Here is a 25,334-nt window from a genome sequence, read left to right on the forward strand (position 1 = left end):
TCCCTTGGACTGCAAGGAGATCAAACCAGTGAGTCTTAGAGGTGATCAACCCTTACTGCTCTTTAGAAGGCCAGATATTGATGATGAAACTCAAATATTTTGGCCACTTAATGAGAAGGAAGGACTCACTGGAGAAGAGCCTAATGCTGGGAACAATTGACGGCAAAAGAAGAAGGAGATGGCAGAGAATGAGATGGCTAGATGGAGTCACTGAAGCAGTTGGTGTGAGCTTAAGTGGACTCCAGGGGATGGTGGAAGACAGGAAGGCCTGGAGGAGTGTTGTCCATGGGGTCGCGATGGGTCAGACACGACTTCGCAAGTAACAACAACAACAAATTACCTTGGCCAAAGCTGAAAATGTAATACATAGTGAATGCAATCTTTTGTTATACACCCAGACTAGGTCATCTTTTTTTTTAAAGTACATTTAAGTTTTGGGATGGCAATAGGATTTCTGAACACTGACAATGAAGAAGAATGGAATTGTCATATTGGCACTTTTGCCTTTTTGTAAGGATTGAACATTCAATTTCTCTCACTTTGCAAGTATTGAGTAACCTTTCCCATGCTGTAGCTTGAAATAAAGCCCTTCTGGTATTATCTTTTGCTGCTTGGAGCCACTTGGTTCTCCGGTTGGGTCACACAGAAAAATGTGCTCCAGGTTATATAGAAAAGGCCCTGGGTATGGCTTTTCCTCATTCCAGCAATGCTGCAGCAACCCAAACCGAAGACTGAAAACAACTCTTTAAAATTGCCAAATTTTAAATCTTGGGAAAAGAGAAATGGGAAGGGAAATATTTCTTCTGACATAGTCATTCCCACACTGGAGAACAGGTGATTCTTTGTCCTTCAGAGAGCCAAGAAATTGCAAGATGAATCAGTGTGGTGTAGTGGTTAAGAATGCAGGACTGGGTGACTTTGGGCCAGTCACTAGGTAGCCCAACCTACCTCATAGGGTTATTGTTGTGGGGATAAGATTGAGAGCAGGAGGTGGAAAACCAGTTTGAGTTATTTAGAAAAGAATAAGATGGGATATAAATCAAATAAATAAATAAACATTTGAATAGGGGGACCTCTGAAGATTTGAAAAGGGGCTCTAGGCTCATCCTCACACATTAGCCACTGCAATGCTAAATTTATTTTATTAAAAGAAGATCTAGGTAAAATTAACATGGGAACAGTGGTTTAAATCCAGAGCAAGTTTGTTGCACTTGTCATGGTTAGCACATTGAATTAATTTCATTGGGGCCTAAGGGTAACTAAGAAGGTCTAGATTCAACGCAATGCCTTTCAAGAATGTTTAAATATTTTGATTTTGTTTTTAATGCCAAATATTCAACCTATTTGGGGAAAGAGCAGATTAAAAAACCCAAATAAATATGAAAATAGATTAGTAATTCTTTATTATGTAACACTATGCTTACATTGGACATAAGCATTTTAGGAATTTTCTGTTATTATTAATCACTTGGAATATTTGACTTCTGATGTCCTGATTTTGTAGGTTTTTGTTGACTTTGAATCCTGAAGATAAATTCAGGTCTGTAACCTGGAGCTCTTTATAAGAGTGCTATTCAGTTGACGCACAGCCAGGGACAATATCTACATTGTCAGAGTGTTGCTTAGCAAAGATGGGATGCTGATGATTTTCTCAGAGAAAAGTGTCTCATGTCCTAAATACATGAGCTTCAGAGCAACAGGAGGATCATCTCCATCTGGTAGCTTGCTAGAGAAAAGGGCATATTTATGATGAAGAAGCTGCATTTTATTAGTTGGCCAGCTGATGTGGAAAAAGCTGAAGCTTGATGGAGCCAGAATTTTTATAAGAGGCATGTTTAGGCATTTGGAGAATCCCCATGGTGCAGATGTTTTTTCTGAGGCCTAACATCAGGACTTAATAACCTTGAAGTATCATTAAAAATGGGTATTACTTCCTTTTAGGAAGAAGCCACACCTTAATTTGATTAACCAACCTAGGTGGTAGGCAAGCTTGGGAGGAAAATTACACAGGGGTCAAGGATAGGGCTCCTAGAGAGTAGAGAGATGAGTTAACTCAGACATTTACTCAAAATTAAGAAGGAATTTTAATGCATGCTATGTTTAATTTCCAGCTGGTTTGCTGCGGGGGGGGGGGGTTAGTCTACTCTTTCCATGAACCTTCTCCAGTAAGGATATCTCATACCCAGTTAGTGATGGAGATTTTGCTTATTGAAATGCAGAAAATATATTGCTGTGTATGCCCTTTTAAAGGAAATTAAAATGTGCCGATTCTTTAAAGCTCTTTGTGTACTCTGAACCACACATACAAATGTATGGAAAATCTAGCATGTGCTGCTGTTTACCTTAGCAAGAAAATTGCATTTTAATTGTCACAAACTGGATGCTTCCAAATTTTACTCTCCAGCCCACCCATGCTCCCTGCTGGCACATCACTCTCCAGCAACATCCAAGTCTTAGCTTCTCAATATTAGCTGCTGCCCTTTCTTAACTCTAGTTGAATCAACATCCAAGAGTCCCAGATGCCTTCCAGCTGCTGCTTTTCTTCCCAGTTGAAACAGAACCAAAGGTTTTCCTCAGAGCACTCGGATTGCAGCTGCTTTCTGTCCTAACTTGGGCAAAGCTGCTGATCTGCTTTATAATCAATTGGTTTCTTTTGAAATGGGGAAAAAGCTGTAACAAAATTGGGACTAAAATTAGGACTTGAAATCTAGTATGAACTGATTTCCGTAAAAACAATATTTAAAAAAAAATTAAACTTGCTTTCCTCGTAACCTCAATTTATGCCACCTGTAAGTGCAATATTAATAGTGGAATAGTGTACTTATGTGGTTACAGAAAAAATTCAAAGAATAATCTGAGTAATGAAAGCTAGTTTGGATCTATTTCATTTCAGTTTGCTCTACATGCAGTCTATCTTGATTTCATCAGCAGCTTGTACAGCTCATTATGATTGCATTTCTTTATAAAACTACTAACTGCAGTTTCTTTGTTGACTCACGTGGACTCAAAAGAAGTATTTATTTATTTAAAACATTTATATCCCATCTATTCCAAAACAGGTCTCAAGATGCTTCAGAACCATAATAGCAAAATTAAAGTACAAAATAAAAACATATAATAAAGAAGTAGCTAAATTTTTCCCCTAAGGAGCCTAATGTGTCTTCTTTTGTTATTTTCATCTCTACATGTGTATTGATAGTAGATGGTTTGTATTTTTCCTATCCTTCCTATTTATTGTTATTTATGGATTCTTTTGATGTTGTCGTAAAGGACAGCATATAAATGTTTTAAATAAATAAAAATAGAACTAACATGGGTAAGCTTTGCCTAATGGCATCAGGCAGTTCAGTCTTAAAGAGAGCTGTAGGTACAAAATGGGTGTTATATTTGGGTGTTGGCTGGGTTGGCATGGGCCCAAATACTTGTTTTGAAGTTCCGATAAGTACAAGTAAAGAGAATGCAAATAGCTTCATAGGATTCTGATGTATGGTGTCATTCAGTGCTTCTGATGGGACACAATGTTTATAGCAGCTGTGGATGCAAATATTATGAGGAGTTCAGTCAGGCATAGAAATCCTTTTGAGTCTTGATTAGTATATTATTTATTTATTTATTTATTAAAACATTTTTATGCCGCCCCATTCGCCAAAGCCTCAGGGCGGCTTACAACAATAAATTAAAATACTTATAATCTTGAATTAAAAAATATAAACACTAGAATTAAAATACAAAAATACAATATAAAATAAGCCGCCCTGGCCAGATAAAATTCAATAATATTAACATTTAAAATGCCGCTTAAATAAAAAGGTCTTCGCCTGGCACCGAAAAGCAAATAACGACGGCGCCAGGCGGACCTCTCTGGGGAGCACATTCCATAACTTAGGCGCCACCGCAGAGAAAGCCCTCCTCCGAGTACCCACCCTCCTAATTTCTTTCACGGAGGGCTCCCGGAGAAGGACCTCTCCCGCCAATCTCAGGGGGCGGCTGGGCATATATGGATGTAAGCGCTCCTTCAGGTATAGGTTTCCATGCACTACTTTCTTTGGACTCTGTTCTCTGGCAGCCTTGTTATATAGCTTTCCTCCACGCTTGCAGCATCCCTTTCCTGCCTTACAGGGTATATAGACTTGTATTGGTTGGCTAATTTCCAATAGTTCCTTAGTAGCAAATGGGATTTGGGAGTTTTTAAGTCTTTGCAGTAACTTAACATTTTACTCGAACAAATGGAAATAAAAATGGATATAAGTAGAATGGCTGAATTCCAAGGATCTATGTTAGGTGTAATATTGTCATGTTTTGTTTACATTCACGCAGATCTCTATAACATATAAATAACTATTCTCCTTCCCCCACCCCAGTTTTAAAAGTTGTTTGCCAAATGACATGGTGCATCAGATGTCTTTGGGTCCAGGCCTACCAGGCTACCTCGGCTCACAAACGCCTCAGTTCATGACCAAATTGGGTTGTGAACAAGAATGCCATAAAAATTTTTATTCGTCACGAACTCCACATCGAGTGACGATCGTGATTGCGCCTGTCTCGCCCCCCCCCCCCAAGCGTGCCTGTCTGTGGCTGCAATCACAGTCGCTCTTGTGCTGGGGGAGGGGGGGCACAATCATGGTTGTGCTGGGGGAGGGGGGATGGCTGCAGTCTTTGTTGTTCTTTGTCATTTTGCTTCACATTTTTGTGATTAAAAAGAAATAGTTACAGAAAGGATTAACCTTATTTACTTTGAACCTTATGGGGAAATTTAACTTGGCTCACTACCAATTTGGGTCGTGACCAGAGTCGTGGAACAGATTAAGTTTGTGAGCCAAGGTACCACTGTACTTTCTTATGCAAAATAGACTTGACCATTCTAGCTAAAGGTATTCTGTAGAAAGTGTTAACAGTGGAGTAGACCATGTGTTAACAGTAACAGCTATGCAAGCTATGAAGTAACAGTTAACTTTGTTTTTTTCTGGAAATAATTGTACATACATAACTTGTACTGAACTGCTCAAAATACTGTCAAGATATAGCTATAATTATTAGCAATAGCGTGAGGATTGCCTTCATTCTCTAGTGTGTAGTTCAAAAGATGATTGTGATTCATTGGAGTGTTGATAGTTGAGTTTCACAGCTTTACAATCTTAATTAATGTTAATCATACGTTTTTCTGACACTTTGAACAGAAGATTTGTACATCTCTGTATAAAAAGAATGAAAGCTGTGACAACCCTTGGGACTTCTTCTCCATATTGGGACAACTGCTTCATCAGTGAAGCCCATAAGTGACTTTGACATTATCTTTATGAATTAAATAAAAATGTGGAAAGGATTGTACCAGATCCCATATTTAAGTATGTATGCACCAGACATACTCTGTGTGTGTGCGTGCGTGCGTGTGCACGTGTGTGTGTATGTACATACTAAACATCCTCTGCCACCGCGGCCACCCTTTGCTTTCAGGTTGCCACTGTACAGCTGCCAACCCTATGTTTGCTTCTACTTAACACATGCAATGTTTCTTAGTTTAGTCATCCTTTCAGTTCAGGAAAAAAAGAAAAAATATATTTTGGTGGATAAAAATGATTTAAGATCATGTCTTTTATTCAGCTGCCTAGAAAATACATGAACACCATGTGACCTTACAGGAGTGGAAGATAAGAGGTTTAAAGAAACTATTGTATTTATCATATGTGAAAGAAAAATGCAAGCACTAATTTCCATCATAATGTGACCCTTTCTTCCTCTCGCAAGAAACCAAGACTGTTTACAAGGGTCTTCCCTTTCCAGTCTGTCCTCACAACCCTGTGAGCTAGGCTAGGCTGAGAGGGAGTGACTGGCCCATTGTGCTTCATTGCTGGGAGGAGACAAGCACCTAGATCTCCTGTGCCTTGTAGGACACTCCTAACCACTGCACCACACTTTCTACATTATAGACATATGGTGGCAGAGGATGTGTTTCTGCTTCATTAGGCAACATGAAAGGAGTCTTTGTAGTGGATTTAAGTCACACCTTGCACAGCAGCAATGTGAATAATTATTTCTTTTCAAGATAAAGTTACCCTGGGTTTCTCAGAAGGATAAAAGGGGGAAAAAGCCTTTTAGCTATAAGCAGTGGGAGCCTAGCTTAGTTAACTTGCAAGCAGGGATCAACAAATACCAGCTTGGCTTCCCAGCTAAGTCTCATTTTGTCCTTGCTATCAATTTTACCTCTCCCTCACCCAGCATGTGCAGAGAGTTTCTGGTACAGAGCAGAGTTGCTTCATTTTGCACTGCAGTACAGAGAAATTAAGAAAACACAGGAATCTCTCTGCTGTTCTATATTTCCCCCAAACTGCTGATGGAATTATGTCTTGTATGCTGAGCACCTGTGAGAGAGGCAGAGTATTGTCTGCTTGAAAGAAAGTGTGGAGAAACTGAAAACTGGTGAAAGAAATGCCTGCTGCTTCTGGTTTTGTGCAAACAAATCTCTGTGCAAGACACAAATCTGTTCTATTCTTCTAAGCCCTCTGTGATGATTGGAGTGCTGAAAAGAGAGGCTAAGACTTTTCTGATCTCAGGAGAATTTGGAAAAGATCAAAGCATGAAAAGTGCTAACTGTTATATCTTTGCTAATGTTTAACTGCAGCTAAGAGAAAGCCTCGACCATGCTGGAAGTCACAATAAACCACAGTTTGATGCTGCGTTGATAAGCTGGAATGAGGGGCAGTGAGCTTGGGACTTGCACACTCTTCGCCTGTGATGCAGCTGCATGCTTAATGGCAGCCCTGTTTTCCAGTTGGCTTCATTCAGACCAGATCTAGTTAACATGAACCATAGTTTCTTGCTTAGGATGAAATGCCAAACCAGAATTAAGCAAAAGTGGAAGCTTTCAAAATATTCCTTGCGGCTATGCCAAACAGAGGTGTGAAGAGGGAAGCCCGTGGATTTGAAACTTGCTGATGTTCAATTTCATCCACGTTGCACTCAAACTGCTGGTTTAGCTTGTTACCTGAACATGCCCTTTGCATCTCTGGCTAGCTCTCTAGTGAACACAGAAGATTAGAAGGAAAGAGAGGGTCTTGCCTCATTTCCACAGCAGCTTGCCACAGGGTCAGGCTCAGTGGAAGACATGCCAGCTGTTTCTGTTTCATTTAAATGGCTGTACCTGTGAGGGTTGCTGGCTGCTGTAAGTATTTCATGCTAAAAGATAAGGGATACTCTCCCCTGGAGAGCAGGTGAATGCACTGTTGGTTGCAAGGAACAGAAATGGACTGGATTTTTTCTTTCTTTATGGAATGAAACATCTAACAAAACCATGATTCTTCGTAAGTTCTCAACATTTCCTTTCTGGAATAAACATGTCTCATAACCAATTTATCTTACTTGTAAAGCTGACATAAGGACAGATGGCACTCTGAAAAGATATGTCAAGAACTAACTGCCTTAGGATTCTACCTAGACTCCGTTTGTACCCATTACAGTTGGAATTCCTTCCCGGAGTATCTAGTGGTGCCACCTCTCAATCTTCCCTTTACTTTTTAAAAACCTTTATCCACTTCCTAATAGAAATGGTTCAAGTACAAGGATCTATGCTTGCTCATGTTCACTCGTCATCTCTATGTTCCTGCCATCTATTTCTTTGGGGTGAGGGCCAGTCTTTGTTCTTTCGTTATGGAATTTGTTAGATAGGTGTTCATGTATATTAAAAACAACAGATGTGGTCCATTCTTTCTGCTTCCACATGTAGAGGAAGATCCCCAGGAAGGGACTCTGTCGCACATTAGCCCTTGTCTACGACTGCAGTGCCCTCAGCAAATTACCTGGAGTGGGAAGCCATGCATGATTCAGGCCTTGCCTTTATTTGCATATTTAGGCGACATAACCATTTGTAGCCTGTATAAATAGAAATGGGGCATTATATCCCTCTGTGGGATGAGAGTATGGACCTTCCATTCCAGGTCACGGCTGGGCGTTTTATACTGTGCTCCGTAGAAGATTACTTAAGATCATGCTTTTAGCTATAATGAGAACGGGGGGGGGGGGGATGTGTTGGTAATTAAGTTTCAATTCACTATCAGTTACTCTTCCATTCTTTGGCAAGTAGCACTGATACAGTGCAATTTAAGAATGACTCGAGGAATCTGGATTCCACCCGCCAGCACTTATCAGAACACTTTTGTGAACTTGGGCTTTTGTGCATGGATTATATTGTGCACTGCATTTGGCATACTATCCACCGCAGTATGTTTTGTCAGTGGTGGTAGCCCTAGCCATCTGTTCAGGGCATACTTGCTGTGTGAGGCTGTATAGAACCTGTTTGTGTAAATAAATGCAATCTGTCACTTCTGAAAATCAGCTCTTGAGTCATCGTAGGATATTCACTGTAGGACAGTCCCCAAAAGCAATTGCAGAAGCACGCGATATACTTCTACCCATGCATGCTCAGCTCTCCATAAGTGTAAACAAACACAAAGAGCTTCATCCTTTTTTTCTGGTTTACAAGTATACTTTTGTAATGCAAATTGTAGCCGTAAAAGTGATGACACGAAGGCAATTATATTTTCTGTCCTTTTTCCTCTCTCCTAGTTGTTTGAGTTGCTAGGACCGGAGGGATTTGAACTCATAGAAAAGCTCTTACAGAACCGATCTACGATTGTGAATAAATCTTGCTCGGGACCAAATGATTATAACCTACAGTCTCTGCAAGGTAAAGTATTGTACACATGGTTTTATGTGATTGCAAGAGTAAATTTCTGGCTAAAGGCTTAAATCCATAAACATCTCTAGGTTTTGGGATGGATCAAAGAACTGTTTTGTTTTGGGAAAGATAATACAGCTGATGAATTGCCGTATGACAATGTCTTAATCCAACACAGTGTTGGATTTTTAAAATGATGTACATTTGCTGATCTATTAAGCTGCATATCATAACTCAAGACTACTAATCAACTCATTTGTTTTTTTCTTCTTTCTAGGTTGAGAATGTCTTAAATCTTAAAATTTATTAATTGCATAAAGTTAAAATTTCACAAAGTCTGTCTTGTAAAATAATCAACTTGCTCTCCATATGCTTCCTTTATTTATGATATTTCTATCCCTCGTTCCCTCCTGGAGGGAGCACATAGTGGCTTACACAATCTTCCATCTGCTCTGTACTTTCTATTTATAATGACCCTGAGATGTAGGTTAGGATAAGAGTCAGTGACTGACCCAGTGTCACCCAGTAAATTTCAAGACAAAGGACTGGAACCTGAATCTCTTAAGTCCTAGTCCCACACACTAACCATTAGACCACACAGTCTCTATTTTAGTGCATAGAAGAATATATGGTAAGATGAATGTCTCAAATGGTTACCTAAGGGCATAATAAATTATACTACTAAGCACTTTTCTAGAAAGTAATTTTCAAACATTTTAATTATGTTTCAAACAAGTCTGAGACTTCACAGATTTGCTAAGAATTGAGAATGCAAACAGTTGGGAGCCACAGATAGATATACCTTTTTCCATATTCCAGAACACTGCAGAATGCTTGCAGGAGAAAATGCAAAGCCCAATTATGGCTGTCAAGTCACAATTCAATCTGAGCAAGAGAAGCAGTTAATGAAACTATATCGCCGTGAAGAAAAACGAAGTGCTAGGCGAGAGAAACGAACTGGGGACGATGGAGATGTTTTTGTAGATGGAGGAATGTGCTTTGATCCCAAGGAACTGCGCATACAAAGGTAATGAATTCCATCAGTTGAAAAATGCTGTTCTTGTTAACTTAATGTATGATAAGCATTTACTTCCTCATAGTTCAGCTTTAGCGATTAGATGGTTATGACTTCAAGTCATGCTTTATTACGAGTACAGAATTGTTTTGGTATGAAAAATTTCATTTTCTAGAAAAAAGAACAGTGATCTGCTAAATTAAATTATATGCAGTCTAACCCACATGGGTTAGAGATGTACATGCAAGAGGTTCATCATTTGCAAATTTAGGGCATTCATCACTAGTTTTAAAATTTATCATGGCTGTGCTTGTATTTTGCCATTTCCTTCCCTCTAGATTACTCTGTACTGCTTCCATAGCACCAGTGGAGTAGAGGAGAAAGGCAGAAACGTTGAAATAATTTTTAGTAGTTCCAAGCAGAAGATGTGCAGGCAGCCAGTCTCGGTCTGTGCGGCCTTCACACAGAAAGAGGAACGATAGGGGGCAGAGGGTTCCTGCCAGCAGAAAAGGCCCTTCACAAGTGCAGCAAAAGAGTGAGAGCTAGAATGACTCCCAGCTTCCTCCATAGCTCTTAAAACCAACCCTGGCTGGGGTAGCACCTGCACGCTTAGCTCTCTTAGCTTTACCTGCCAGTGGAGAGACATTGGTTAGCTGGTGGAATGCAGCTGTGCTCCTTTCTTTCTTTGTTCAAGCCAAACCTGCTGCTTGGCTCATAGCCAAGAATCAACAGCAGGGGGACACGAGAGGTGGGCTTCATTAGGCAGTCTTGTACAGGGCCCACTGACAACTCTCAGGCCTTCTGGCTCTGCTTTTCCTCCATCTTGCTGTTACTGCTTGTTCACCTGCCCTCTCCAGAGAAGCAAATAGAGTCAATGTTGAGAAGTTAGAGCAGCATCTCATTCCACACAACCATACAAAATGGGGCAGAAGGAGGAGGGTTCATCAGAATCTCAAAGGAGTTGGAACCAATCAGGTAGTGGGTCCATTGAGGGCATCTTGCCCAAGGGCCTCCCAACACTGGAACTGAGCAGTGGATACCCTTAAGGGGAAGAAGCCCAGCCACATAGCTTCTTTTCATTTGCTCAAGCCACCATTGGATTGGAAAGGTCTGTGCAAGAGAGAATGCTGTGTGCCGAGAGTTCATGGGGGTTCAGCTTTTTTTAATTGGCGGCCCCATTTATTTTCTTTTAAATATTCATTTTTGAACTGAGTAAATTATGGATAAGTGTGTCATATTGAAAGGTGAATAGAACTGAAACTTCAGCCTCATAAATGAAGAAGGAAAACCTAGTACAGAAAAGTTTGTGCTCCCTAAAAAGTGACCGGGAGGTACAATGCTAATGACCCTGTTTGCATGTAATGGTGGCCAGGTTGCTTGATGTATGTGAGCTGCTTCTGCTTTGCATAATGAACCTGTGACTGGCCTGATTGTAGTTTCTTGCACGATGCGTGAAGCTGGACATTATGACTTGTTTGTGCATTAACAAGCCAAAGGCAACCTCAGAACTGACCCTGCTGATACTCCTGGATGTCTCAACAGATTGTGATAACACTGGGCATGGTGTCCTTCAGGAGCAACAGTCTGAATTGGGAAAGGGGATACTGCATTGCAGTGGTCCTCTCCCATTTGGAGTGCAGTCTTCAAATGGCAATATTATTCAAGCTCATGGATCATCCAGCAGGGCCCTTCCCATGCTGTTTGACATTTATATGAAACTGTCCAGTGGAGTCGCCCAGAGTTTGTAATGCATTGCCAGCAATGTGCGGATGGCACAGGGCTCTATTTATGCTTTAATCTTTGTGATGTGAGGCCGTGCATGTGCAAACTGGTGCCTGACTGTGACAATGGACTGAATGAGGACTAACAAACTAGACAAGTGTGAGACGTTGTTAGTGGGTGTTCCTCTGATCTCATGGAGGGTGTTCAGCCCGTTTTGAATGGAGTTGCATTCCCCCTGAAGGAGCAGATTCATAGCTTGACGGTTCTTCCTGATCTGTTTTTGTCACTTACAGCACAGATGACCTCAGTGGCATGCCGTTCCTTCTTCCTGCTCCAGCTGCTGGTGTAGCTTTGCTCCTAGGTGGACAGAGATAGTCTAGTTTTAGTAATCTATGCTCCAGTAATTTTCAGATGAGATTATCGCAATGCACTATATATGGGGCTACCCTTGGTGATCAGAAGCTGCAGTATGTGCAGTAATGATTAATGCAAAGTGATTAATACCTGGGGCCAAGAGGTCTGAAGATTTAACACCAGTTCTTGTCTCCTTGCATTAAGTGCCTGTATCTTTCTAAGTCCAACTCAAGGTGCTGGTTTTAACTGGTAAAGCCTTAGGTGGCTGGGTACCACAATACTGGATGGAGTGTCCCTCCCAACCGTTAGCTATCCAGACACTGCACTAAACTTCCAGAGCCTTCCTGGGAGGTGGGCTTCTTAGTGGTGGCTTCCTATCTGTGGAATAACCTCCTCTCTGGGGTCTAATTGGAACCAACCCTCTTCATATTTTTGTTACCAGGCTAAGATGACCCTTTATGCTAAGGGTTTTAAAGATATGTATCAATATTCAAGGGCTTGGCAGGATTACATAATTATTCTTCAGTGCTGTTTTAACTGTTTTAAATTTTGTGTATTTTGGAAATATTTTTTCAAATATTTAATTTGAATTGTATTATTTTTACAAACTCTTATAAACTGCCATAGAGCTTCAGCTGTTTGGCAGGATAAAAATGAAATAAATAAATGCATAATAATTGTGCAACAATTCAAGATCCAACTGGACAGCCATCTGAGAGCAATCTGAGAGCCAGGTGTTGGACCTGATGGTTCAGTTCTACTATCCTATGAACCTGTTGTTCTGCCATTTGGAGCTTGTATATTCAAAGCAGAAGTGGCTAATGTGTGGCATGGAACTTGGCAAATCATAGGTTAATCAACCCATGATTTGCTACTGTCAATGTATTTGCTTTAGCCAATAAGTGTTGCAGATGAGAAACTCTGTAATTCCTTTGTGTCTCAGTAGGATGTCCAACAATTCTGCAATAGTATTAGCTCACTCAGTACAGAGTATGTGTAATAGTTACCAGATAGAAGTACATGCTGTGTTGGATTTCAGAAAATTAAGCTTCTGATAATCATTTGACTTTATTTTGTCATTACAGAGAGCAAGCGCTTTTGAATGCTCGAACAATGCCTGTCTTAAGCAGACATCGAGACACTGATTTTGAAAAAATTCATTACCCGCATGTCTATGACGCACAAGCTGAAGCTAGGAAAACCTCAGCATTTGTTGGGGGATCAAAGGTATGCTGTTTCATGCTTGTATTTGCATGAGGTTAGAACAAATTTGGGACAATTTTCAATTTACTTTTTTTAAACTTCTGAGCTTTAATACCTTTTCTTCCCATTGTTTAACACCATTTTTTGGTCTTTGTTAGTTGAATGAATACTTGCATGTTTGGTAACCTTGTTGACAGTCATTGAATCAGTTGCTCCACAGAAATCACTGAATTCTTTGCCATTAGTTTAGGCAAAGTGGTTCTGAGGCCTTGGTAGACGTTGCCATATTCAGCTATCTCATCTCCTTCCCTCTGCCCCCTAATTTTGGAATAGTGAAAGTAGCACAATCCTCTTAGAATTACTAAACCACCCTGCAGATTAAAGATATTGCTGCATGCTTTCAAGATATAGCTGTAACTTAGACCTGTTCCAGAGAAGAGCTGTGCTAGTTTTGGTGGTTTTCACCTGACAGACATTTAGAGGTTTCCTAACCAAAATCATGGAAAGTTAATTCACCCTCTTCAATTCTTTAGCCACTTGGTTAGAATTCCATGTTCTTCTTAACTAGAAATCAAAAGATGCTATAATACCAATGCCAGGTGGTGTTCCTAATGTTCCCAGGAGATCAGGACCATCAGCATAGATCACACTTTTCCCTTTCCCTTTCCTTCTGTATGATGTCCTCCCTGCTTTCCACTGTTTGCTATAACTGATGTGTAAAATCACAAGTTTATTGCTAATAGTGGTTACCTTTTAATAAGTGTTTGAACCAAGTGTTTAAACTTCGTTTAACATTAGTGCACCTGTTTCCTGCACCATGATAGTATATTATAGTATTGTAATGGAAGGGATGAAAAAGTTGTGTGGAGGAGGAAACTGAAGGACTGTAAGAACCTGGAATATACTCCAAAGTTATGAGAGATGCTCCCCAATAGGAGGCATGAGGGTACCCTAGTACTGTGCACTTTGAACAATTACTTTAGCTGAAGAGTGATACAAAACTGATTTGCGCCTAATGACAATCCATAATACTGGTAGAGTATGGGGTGCTGTGGAATTACAGGTTGGTGTTGCAAGCAAACCCTATGGTTTAACTTTGAGTTCTGAACTGCACAAACGCAGGTACATAATACATGTGTTATTTATTTATTTATTTATTTATTTCCCACGTGTTTCTTACAATGAACTCAGTGGCTTACATAATCCTCCTCCTCCTGCTCACAATCTTATCCCCACAACATCCCTGTGAGGTAGGTAGGGGTGAGAGTCTGTGGCTTGTTTAAAATCATGGCCATGTGGGGCCTGGAACGCAGATCACTTGAGTCCCAGTTCTACACCCTTAGCCACTGGACTGCACTGGCTTACTTCCTGGGAAGCCCATCATTAACCCATAGTACAGGGTTTGCATGTGCCAACAACTCATTCATCTCATGTTCTGGGGTTATCATTATAAGTCAACCAACCAGGTATTTGTGTAACTATTAAAAAAGGTTACAGAAACATCTTTAAGATTACAATTCTATGCGCTCATCTGGGAATGAGCAGCTCTGAAATCAAGAGGATACATGTCTGAAAAGCATGCTTAGTACTCAGTGAAATATGCCCACTTCCTGCTTATGTCTGTATCTTTGTGGGAATGGTATGCCCACTCATATCTTGAATGAAGCAATAGGGAACTCTTAGGCTAGTCTCTTATGCCTGTTAAGATTAGCCACTTTGTTGCTTAACCTAACTTGTCATTGCAACCCGCAACAGAAATATTAAAATTGGATAGACAGAGACTGTCTTATATGTGTCATCAAAATTAAGAGAATGTAGGGTAGAAACTTTTCACTAGATTTATTATAAATGAAATACATACTGGCACATAGATTGAAAGTTGAATACCAGTTTTAATACAAAGAACCTGATGTTTCTGGTTTAGCAATGCAAAACTGGGACTCTAAATGAGAAGAACCTCCAATTTCATTATACAGTTTCACAGAAATCTGTTGTGAGGATGAGACTGATAATCTCCCTGCATTCCTGAGAAATGTTTTCCCAAATTTTAAGCACTATTTGGTTTTTATGGGTACAGCTAACTAATAATTATTTTATTTTTCAGATTGTGTTTAAACTGATTTAACCTGTTTTTGTGAGGTTTAAATCATTGTGATCATTATGCATTCATCTCATTACCTTAAGCTGTTTCCTTCCTTCTTTTTCTCCTATTTAATTTTCACAGATGCTTTTGCCTGAAGCTATTGAGAGAGAAAATAATAAAATGTATGAGGAAGTAAAAATCCCTCACAGTGAACCAATGCCTATTGGTTTTGAAGAAAAACCGGTTTATATTAAGGATTTAGATGAGGTGAGGAAACTTAATTTTTTAATTGTGCTATGCTTTGTGCTTATAGAAAAGTCTGCATTTTAGTGTACCCAATACCGAAACCCAATACCGAAACAGCTGTGTATTTGAAAGAAAGACAAATTCTGTTTTTTATAGTTTGGTAATTATATAGGGTTGGATGCAGAAGCCACCTAGCCCAAGCAAAGTGGCATGCCAATCCCATTCCTCCATGCCATTCTGCTCAATAGTATATTTTCGGGACTTACAGAGATTGACAGTGGAAAGTAAAGCCTGTGTTACGAACGGTGAGCTTCACACTGCTACAGTTCACCACATAATGTGTCTGATTTCAGTCAGGTGAGATGTGTATTTGTGCTTAACATCATTGGGCTTGAAAAATGCTCCACATTGGATGGATGGTGCTCATTAATGCAAATAGAGCTTAAGTTTTGGATGCATATTATAGAACAATAAATGTGATGGGGCCTGTTTATGATTCCCAGAATTCTTTTCATTACCAGGCACTCTAGGAGTATTTTTGAGCTCTACCAGAGGTAGAGGTTTGTCCCATCAAGTCACTAGTATGCATAAAGAAGATAGACACACCTGCAAGGGGACAAGATAGCACTGTTCAAAAAATATTACATGTATACAGTTGGATAACTTCTCATGGGGAATATGCTTTGAAGCCATGCTTTGTTCATTCTTAATTACTTGTTAAACATTTTCTCTGATTGTACACTTTTCAAAAGATTTATTTCTAAATATTTAAAGTTGTTCTGCCCTCTGAAAATGAATATTCTTCATTTCAAAATGTTGCACTGAAAATTAACATTGAAATGAGCTAACTCTTAATTTTTCTTTCTGGTTGAGCTGTCAAGTTCTTCATAAGTTTATATATTGTCAGGCAAGATTTGAAGAATACACTCATTCTAATTTTAGCCATTTTCTGCTTGTAAGAGGATTTCAGAAATACCAATATCAACATTAACATACATAGACTTAAGACTAAAAATACCTTAAGTGGTTTGAACCTTGGTGGCAGTGCATGTTGAACCTACAGCCTAGGTCAGCGGTGGTGAACCTTTTAGATATCAAGTGCCCAAACTGCAACCCAAAACCCACTTATTTATCCCAAAGTGCCAACACGACAATAAAACCTGAAAACTGAGGTTTTAGTTTAGAAAAAACAACTCACAGCCAGTCCAAGCAAATATCTATCTATCTATCTATCTATCTATCTATCTATCTATCTATCCCTGGCAGCGCACTGACTGGCCATGCAAAAGCTCAGACGAATTGTGGCTAATGAGTTGTGGCTCGTGATGTCATCACCTGGCACCGCTTTTGAAGGAAGATTTTGAAAAAGCCTTCCTTGAGTAGCTTTTTCTGCACTGCTCATCATTTCTGCCCGTTCTAAACACATTCCAACCATCAAAATCATGCCAGAACACCTCACTTTCGTAACCCTACCCTGGTGCACACCCCTAACCCTAATATAGGGCTAAAGTTCCATAGAAAAGAGGGCGATGTTGAAAAAGACTTCCTTGAGTAGCTTTTTCTGCATAGCTCAATATTTCTGCGCATTCTAAGCAGATTCCAACCATTAAAATCATGCCCAGACACCTCGTTTTTCTAACCCCCAGTGACAGTGAACCTTTTAGAGACCGAGTGCCCAAACTGCAACCCAAAACCCACTTATTTATCGCAAAGTGCCAACACTGCCATAAAACCTGAAAACTCAGTTTTTAGTTTAGAAAAAACAACTCACAGCCAGTCCAAGCAAATATATAAATATCCTTGGCAGTGCACTGACCGGCCATGCAAAAGCTCAGACGAGTTGCGGCTAATGAGTTGTGGCTTGTGACATCATTGCCTGGCACCGCTACTCATTTCCGAGCATGTGCATGGCCCCTATGTGCACTGTTACCTGATGCTCGGCTGCTGGGGTTCACCACCACTGGTCTAGGTTACTTACCTCTTTGTAGGCTTCGTTACTTACCTCTTTGTAGGTTGCTTCATACAAAAACTTTTGAGACACAGAAAAGAAAAAAAGGCATGCATTATTTTATAGACAATACAGTAAGACATGTATTGTAAAAATGGTTGACATTAAAAATGTGTGACACAGTCCTATATAGGACAAAATGTAGAATCTTCCCTGGTACTAGATAGTGAAAGATGGGGTGGAAAGCACAGCTAGAATTAATTGATCAAGCCAAGGTAATACATAGACTATAAGATATTTGCTGTGTGATGCTTATAGTTTCTTAAAAGTTACTACTGTTGAAATTTTGTAGGTGGATGCCATAATGTAAATAAGTCCTACAAAATTAGAATTACCAATTTGTAGACTTCCTTAACTTCTGAATGTGACAGTACAATACTAGATACCTTTCCTCTCACAAATGCAGTTCCTGAGTCTGCAGGAAATGTCAAAGCCTCCTTCTGCACATAGTGCTTGCCAGCTAATTGAAATTTCTGCATTGTGATCATTGGGATTTAAAATAGCTAAATTTGGGCTGGGCCTTGGTCCTATGTCTTCAGCTAGCTGAAGAAAATAATTCTTTTCAATGTGATCTTGCTAGAATGCATTTTTTACTTTCATTATTCTTGATGATGCAAGATGTGTTTATTTTAAAATTTGTTTGTAGTATTGTACTAACAATTATACAAATAAATATTAGAATAAGTGCACAAAGCATATTAATGGTGCTGTTGGAGAAGCCAATCCTGTTGCACATGTGGAACTCATCACTTGTGCAACAGAGATTTAACAGTTCCTATAGGTTGCCCTGAAATGAATAGAAATACGATTTCTGCATCTGGACAAGTTGGTGGGACTTCCTTATGCCTACCCTGTTTAGCCTGGAAGCGCTAAAACTGTTGCTTGTGGAATGGAATCAGTGAGGGTACAGCTTTCCATTAGATACGGCCTATAATTTTTAACTATATTGAAGAGACTGGATGAGTGGCAGTTTGCCACTGGGAAAATGGATGTTGATGCCTCATCTTCTCTGGCACTGGAGTCTTGTTTTGACTCCAGTGCCATTTCAGAGTACAAAAAGACCCTGGAGCTCACTTCTGGTTCCTAAAAAGAATAATGCAAGATTACTTCTAGCTTTATAAATCTAGGCGGAATAGGCAGGATGAATTAACTGTCTGATGCTCTTTCTCAGCCTAATGCTAAGTTCTGCAGAGCTTTCTCCTAGACCAGGCAGACTGTTTTGTGTCTTTCAGGCCCTCTGTCCGAGACTAGCTCTTTGTTGGGAAGCAGAATGCTCTTGCAGTGCCATGAAGGAACTGGCAGGCAAAGATGAATATTGGAGGAAGTGCTGGGGTAGAATGGTAGCCAGCAGGCACAGAAAAGTTGAACAGCTACCTTGGATTTAGAAAGATTTACAAGGCTACAAAACAAACAGTTACCCAAGATATACATGCTGCCGATGAATAGCTCTAGCTTTTTACCTAACGTTAATGTCCATGGCAGGCTTTGTTTTATGTAATTTCCATTTGCTTTTTCTTATTGTAATTGATGAATGGCCAAAATAAAATGTATACCTTTATTTTGAATAATGGTTAGGAATGATTGCAAAATCAATACTCCCATTTTCTTTCTGCAATGTTTCCCTGCTTTTATCACTATACCTGGTAAATAGGGTCAACTAAAGGTAGACCTGCTAGTGGACAAATGCTACTTTTGATGCCATCCGTAAGCATATTTGAATATTCTAAGTTCATGCTAATTAGGAAGTTAGCCATTGAATTTTAAAATATGTTATAAAAGCTTTATAGTAATGATCTCTTTTGAAAACTATCCCTTCATATTTGGCCATGGGTAATATGTAGAAGCTAAGAAAGACTAATTTGATTTCTAAATCAAATCTATAAAATACTTCCTGTAGGCATTGTAATTACACAACAAATAAAATAAATACAATAGCAAAATAAAATGTAAGTACAGCAAATAGTGAATAAAATACAATAATAATACAGGAGCTAAAACCAGGCAATGTATTAAGAGGAGTTAAAACCTTCAGCATGGAATTTCATACATTTATTTGAATTTTCTAAGTATTTCATTCAATCCTTTCTACTTTTCTGCAAGGTGAGAAGCTGTGTTTATACTGTAAGTGTGGTGTTGTGCAAAATGCCCTGCGCCTGAATGAAAGTAATCGGGCTTGGTATGGCTGGGCTACCAAATTTTCTGCTACTTCCATATTTTATTAATCCATTTATATACAAATATTTCTTGTTTGGGTAGTGAGTGAGCAGTTGTGGAAAGCCATGTTACTGCTTATTCATTTATATACCTATATGAATTATAAAGAAATGATTTAAAAAGTTATATGTGTTTTAAGAGCTGTTTGGACAGCATAAAATGCACCATTAATAACCTTCCTTTCTACTCAGATATTCTGATGTAATATGGTAATTTCTCTTGCTTTAAATGGAACTAAATTTTTCCTTACTAGATATACTTAGGCCACATATCTGATTTTATTTTTAAATTATTTTTAAAAAATATTGTTATACTTAAGGTTGTTATCTTCTGAACCATCCTCCTAGTCAACTAATTTCTGACATGTGTTTTGGCTGCAACTAGCTATGCTTTCTTTGGCAACTGGACTTAATGCTTGATTAGGCCGTATTGCAGAATGGCTTGTATGGACCATCTTAACCTGGTCCCAAAAAGATGACCATGTTGATAGTAGGTGCACCTCAGTGAGGAAATTGTTCCATAATCTGGAGTTACCATTAAGGAGGCCTTCTCCTTTGTTGACACACTCTGGGCATCCATCAGAGAAGGGCCTCAGATGCTAACAGTAGTGCTTACACACCAAGACAGGTGCTCCTTCAGGTATTTCAGTCCCAAGCCATGAAAGGCTTTGCATATCAAAACCCTCACCTTGAGTTGGGCTTGAAAATGTACAGGGCCAGAATTGGTGTTAGATGCTCAGACCTCTTTTTTTGCCTCTGCATTTTGCAAATTGGATCTGACATGAGATCATTTTAACACATGCTGATAAAAATATAAAAAAGGAAGTTAAAGTACACACTTGCTTTTTATATAGGATATTACTGGACAATTCACTAGCACCTGCATTTTTCTAGAAGCTGTATTGGTATTAATGGATTTTACAGTTATTGTCTCACAGTCTAATAGACATGATGCAAAAAGAAAAACATCCCCGGAAGGAAGATGAAAGCCAAGCGCTTGAATGACTGAACTTTCTTTATCTGATGGCTGGTGTCAGGTTGGTCTCCCCACTTGCCATGAAGTTCTTCCGGGAAAGGAAAGGGTTCAGCTTGCCCATGGTCCTGGTTTTCGTGGCCAGTGGCAGTGACCAGAGCATGCCTCCTTTCAGTTCCATAGTTTTGCTAACCCCTGGGCTCGATGATAGCACTTTACTTGGCCAGTTGCTACTTCTGTTGTTTCTCAGTTACGGCTACTGCTTTTGTGAGATGCCTGGCCCAGCTCCGCTCCGCTCAGGAATGTAGCAGCAGAGGGAGATGGCAATGATGACAATTTGACTCACTGCTGCTTCCTTAGAGAATTTTAGTAGAACATCCAGAGAAGAAACCGCGTAATAATTTTTCTTTAAAATATATTAAAAACCAACTGGCTTCTATATGTACATCCTGAGTGGTATGGGAGATGGCATGCCTGGTTTCTTTTCTAGTTCAGTGAAGGGCTATCCACATGAAGCCCTGTAAAATAGCTGATGTTCTGGAAGAAGAAGGAAAGGTAGGACTTGGGCTTCTCCTTGCTAATTTTCAGAACTGCTCCTTTACAGAATTTCAGTTATTTTAAAAAATGGCCCTTGCTGCTGACAGTATGCATTGTCAGAATGTATCTGTTATCACTCTGTCAGTGTTAAGTGCATCTGTACAGCAAGATACATTAAATTCCTCCTAAACAATGTAAACAAAGGAAGTTACAAGTAGGTAAGTTCATATTGAGCATCAATAGCTGTTGGGGCAGGAATGCATGAATTATATGGAGTCCTTGTAAGAAAGTTTCTTGCAGAAAATAAGGAACAGTTAATGTTGGTGCCTATGTATATAAATACACAAATTTAAACATATTATGTATTTTGTTTAAGAGACAGTGAAAAGTCTGGTATATTAACAGGAACTTCGTGAGGAATTGCTTGGGCTGATTTTAATCATGGTATTAATCACCAGACAGAAAGCCTTATTATGCATTATTGATTTAAATCTACAGTTTCTATTTGTGCATGAACTAGTCACTAAAGATACATTCCATGGTCTATTGTTCAGCTGAATAAGGCTTTTGGATTCTGTTTGCTGTTCCTGTGTTAGTGTAACAAAATCTACAGCTGTGGAAGAATAACACTAAACATTTATTTTAAAACTTTCAGCTCATAATGTAATGTTTGTTCATCAATCTATAGGCAATTTGAAGACCTAACTGAAAATTGGATATTTCTTTAATTATTTAAAACATTTTTATGCTGCCCCCATCACAACGAAGCCTCGAGGCGGCTCACAACAGAAACAAAATACGTAAATAAATAACAATATAACAATAAAAGGTACCATGAAAGCTTGTAGTGTCCTGGCTAGGGTGCTGAAGTCATGTTTTGACCAAGTGTATATGGAAACTGAGAACAGCCCTGAAATGAGGTAGTAATGAGTTATTGAGTTGTAGCTGGGAAGCCAGCCTGAAGCATTGTTTCTGGAATGAGGGCTCTTGTTCAACACAAGCATTACCTGACAGACCTTATACATTGTTTTTACTGCCCATAATTAGAGGCAGTAATCATTAAGTACCCAGAATAATCCCATGGATCCTCAAAGGCAGTGAACATATTGAATACATTTTCCTACCAGTAAGAGTGAAATGAAAAATAGGTATTTATTCAAAATGAAAATCTTTGAGCTTAGCTGTTAAAGCAAATGTCTATGAAATCACCAGGGTTAGCCCATTAAGTTACCTCAATTTCTTTTCATCTTTATCCCCCATAAGAGAGAAATCCTGCAGCCCTCTTAGTTCAATACAATAAAATATGCAACACATGACTTCAAAATGAGCATGTAGAACTTTCAGGAGAAAGTAATCTTCTCAATATTATATTAGGCTAAACGAAAGGTTTGATAAAGTAAGGACCGTTTCTGTTGCTACGAGCAATATTGCTACAAGCTAGATGTGGGAAGGGGCTCCCTTGTTGGATAAACAGGAAAGCAGTGCACTCATTGGGCCAGTCTGAACATCAGCCCAGGATTTATTTCGGGACTGGCAACCCCCCACCCCCACCCCACAAGTCATGGCATCTGGTTTTGGACCATATGGCAAGCCATGCCAAGGTGGTGATTATTCATACTGTGCCCAGTGCATTGTGTCATTGTGCAAACCAGATTGGTGGTTGGATTCACACAACAACACAGCCCACAGTTGGATTCACACAACATCACAGAAACAACATAGAGTGTATGTTTCTCTATGGGTTGTCATTGAACCATGGCTTGTTGTCTGAATCTAGAAACCATGATTTGCTAACTCTTGAAGAGAAACCATGTTATTGGGTTATAATTAAACCATGGTTTCTTAGCCTGGCGGGCTTTGTACAACATGGTTCAGCACAGTTCAACAACAACTCATGGTTCAGCAGCAGTGACCAGATTCAGATGACACACCATGATTAATTGTGGCTTAAAAGAACAGCATCAACAACTGCTAATGAGCTGTAGTGCCTGCATATGCCAAATTCTGTGTGGAACCTTCACTTAGGGGCTGTCATGTTGTATGAAACCCCTGTATAACCTACATTAAGAAGTTTTCAGGACATGAAAACTCCCGAAGCAGGATTTCATATTCAAAATACTGCCCACAATTGCTGCAGCCTCCCCGACTGTTAACCCAACCATTTTCTCTTATGTTGTGTTTTGCGAACGCCCCAACCGTTGTGGAACATATGCTCTTATGCAAAGGGTTTATCTCTGTAAACATATGGAGCACTTTGGGTTATATCCATATGTTTTAACTTATGCAGCATTTAATTAGATTTTTAATACACTCTAGTTTAAAATAATCTATACTTCGCTTTTATTTTCTTTGAAAAGAAATACTAGATATAAAACTTTTTGTTTTTATAACAGCAAGTATACATAATTCCTACTTCAGGAAACTTGGGTTGGCTTTCCTCTGTATAATTACTAGGAAACAACTAGTATTTGAACACTGTTATTAGCTAGATTAGCAGTTTTTGTGTGACATGCATAGTGAAAGTTATATGATGTTAATATGTAAATCCTTTAAAATAATTAAAGTATCTGTTGTGGATAAATAACAAAACACTATCTTTTTGTTACAAATATCAATTGTATATACTGTGTACCCTAGAAATATGTTGACAATAATTATTAGGAAAACATATCATTCCTCCAGAACAGCCTGTGATATTTGGTAATATATATTAGGTACTTTGTGAGCTTACTTGTTGGAAAGTTAGGGAATATAAAATGTAGTTACTTTAAAGGCTGAAATCAAGGTTACTTAACTAGCTTAAATAAAGGAACAACTGAATATCAATGCATGTTCCCATACCAAAAGAAGGCAGGTAGACCTAGAGTATGGGGGCATTAGGTCTCCTGTTTCGAAGCACTTGGATATTATAGGGGAGAGAAGAAGGGATGTGGGACTCTTGCTTTTGATGGCAGCCACATCACTCTTCTGATATCTGTTTCTGCCAGGCTGCTGCTTACGTGAGAAGGGCACATACTAAGGATTACAGGTATACCCACCTTTGCCCCAAAACAGGACATTTCCTAGTGCTAGAAAGATACAAGATGCCAGATAAGCCCATCTGGGAAGTAAGTGCATTCCAGAGCAGGAATACTATTCTCCCCTGCCCCCCCCCCAAAAAAAGGAATTCCTTTCTCCTAAAGGTACCTGTTTCTTCAACAGGAAACCTGTCTTAGTTACACTGTAGAAAATGCCCGTTGTGGTTCAGCTTTATTGTAAAAATAAGTATATTTAATGGTGTGTCTCAAATTCTCCATAATGTTCTATTTCCAGAATGCCTGAAAGTTCTTTAGAAAATGCAAGCCAGTAAAGCTGCTAGCGGGGAAAGGAACCCTAAAAATTTAGTATGGGAGCAGTTTCAGCTCCCTGTAGACATGGTATATAAATAGTATCATTTTCCCTTCCAGAAGTTAGTTTGGTTGCTTTTGATGTATATTTCATAACCATGTAATCAATATCAGTAGTCTGACACTGTAGTGTGCTAAATGTATCCCTTTAGAATGTTTATTTTTAAAAAGAAATGTTTTGCAAATAGTAACTTGCAGCCCAGTCCTGAATATGCTTTCCCAGAGAAACATCCCACTGAGTTCAGTACAATTTATTTCCTAGTGAGTATGTTGGTAGCCCTAACACCGATTCTGTGTTTTTGCTCATGCAAGGCATGCCATACCACATCCTCGCTGCAGCATTCTGCACTAGCTGCATCCTCTGAACTAGCCTTAAGGGCAGTCCCACATAAAAATCATTAGAATAGTCCATTCTTGAGGTTACAGTACGTGGTCCCCTGTGGTTAAGCTATCGCTTTCCAGAATTGGGCACAGTCGATGCATCAGCTGAATTCGGTGAAAAGCATGGCAGGAACCTAGGCTTCTAATGACGATGATGAATGAAAAATCCATTCTTTTACAATCTCAAGCCTGGAAAAGGTTGCTAATGTTGCCCTGAATGTGTCTCAACTACACAGTCTTAGATCTGTAACATACTGCTTTCTCTCGCCCCCCCCCCCCCCGTGTGTGTGTGTGTGTGTGTGTGTGTGTGTGTGTGTGTGTGAGAGAGAGAGAGAGAGAGAGAGAGAGAGAGAGAGATCTGTTTGATTAGTCATGAAATAGGCATTATGTTTTGTGTAATTCATTACGAAAATGAGAGGATGCTTGTGAAAATGCTCTGTGTGTCTTGTGAAACTACACATCCATTTGGTGCCTGTCCATACGTATTAGTAGATATCAGATATCTATAAGTACCTCAAAGGCTGTCACAAAGAGAAAGGTCA

General features: G+C 39.3%; 1 protein-coding gene across 2 annotated transcripts in view; it reads left to right on the plus strand.

The window, feature by feature from the left end:
• The window catches only part of ASCC3 (activating signal cointegrator 1 complex subunit 3), a 258,311-nt gene that overhangs the window by 24,421 nt on the left and 208,556 nt on the right, over positions 1-25,334 (plus strand). For both annotated transcript variants that reach the window (XM_044427352.1, XM_044427362.1), the window contains exons 5-8: positions 8,560-8,680; positions 9,491-9,698; positions 12,848-12,989; positions 15,190-15,315. In XM_044427352.1, coding sequence (XP_044283287.1) covers positions 8,560-8,680; positions 9,491-9,698; positions 12,848-12,989; positions 15,190-15,315 — 597 coding nt within the window. The remainder of the gene's footprint in view (positions 1-8,559; positions 8,681-9,490; positions 9,699-12,847; positions 12,990-15,189; positions 15,316-25,334) is intronic.

Source organism: Varanus komodoensis, unplaced genomic scaffold (genome assembly GCF_004798865.1).
Source record: "Varanus komodoensis strain SLA01 unplaced genomic scaffold, ASM479886v1 scaffold1, whole genome shotgun sequence".
Classification (NCBI taxonomy): domain Eukaryota; kingdom Metazoa; phylum Chordata; class Lepidosauria; order Squamata; family Varanidae; genus Varanus; species Varanus komodoensis.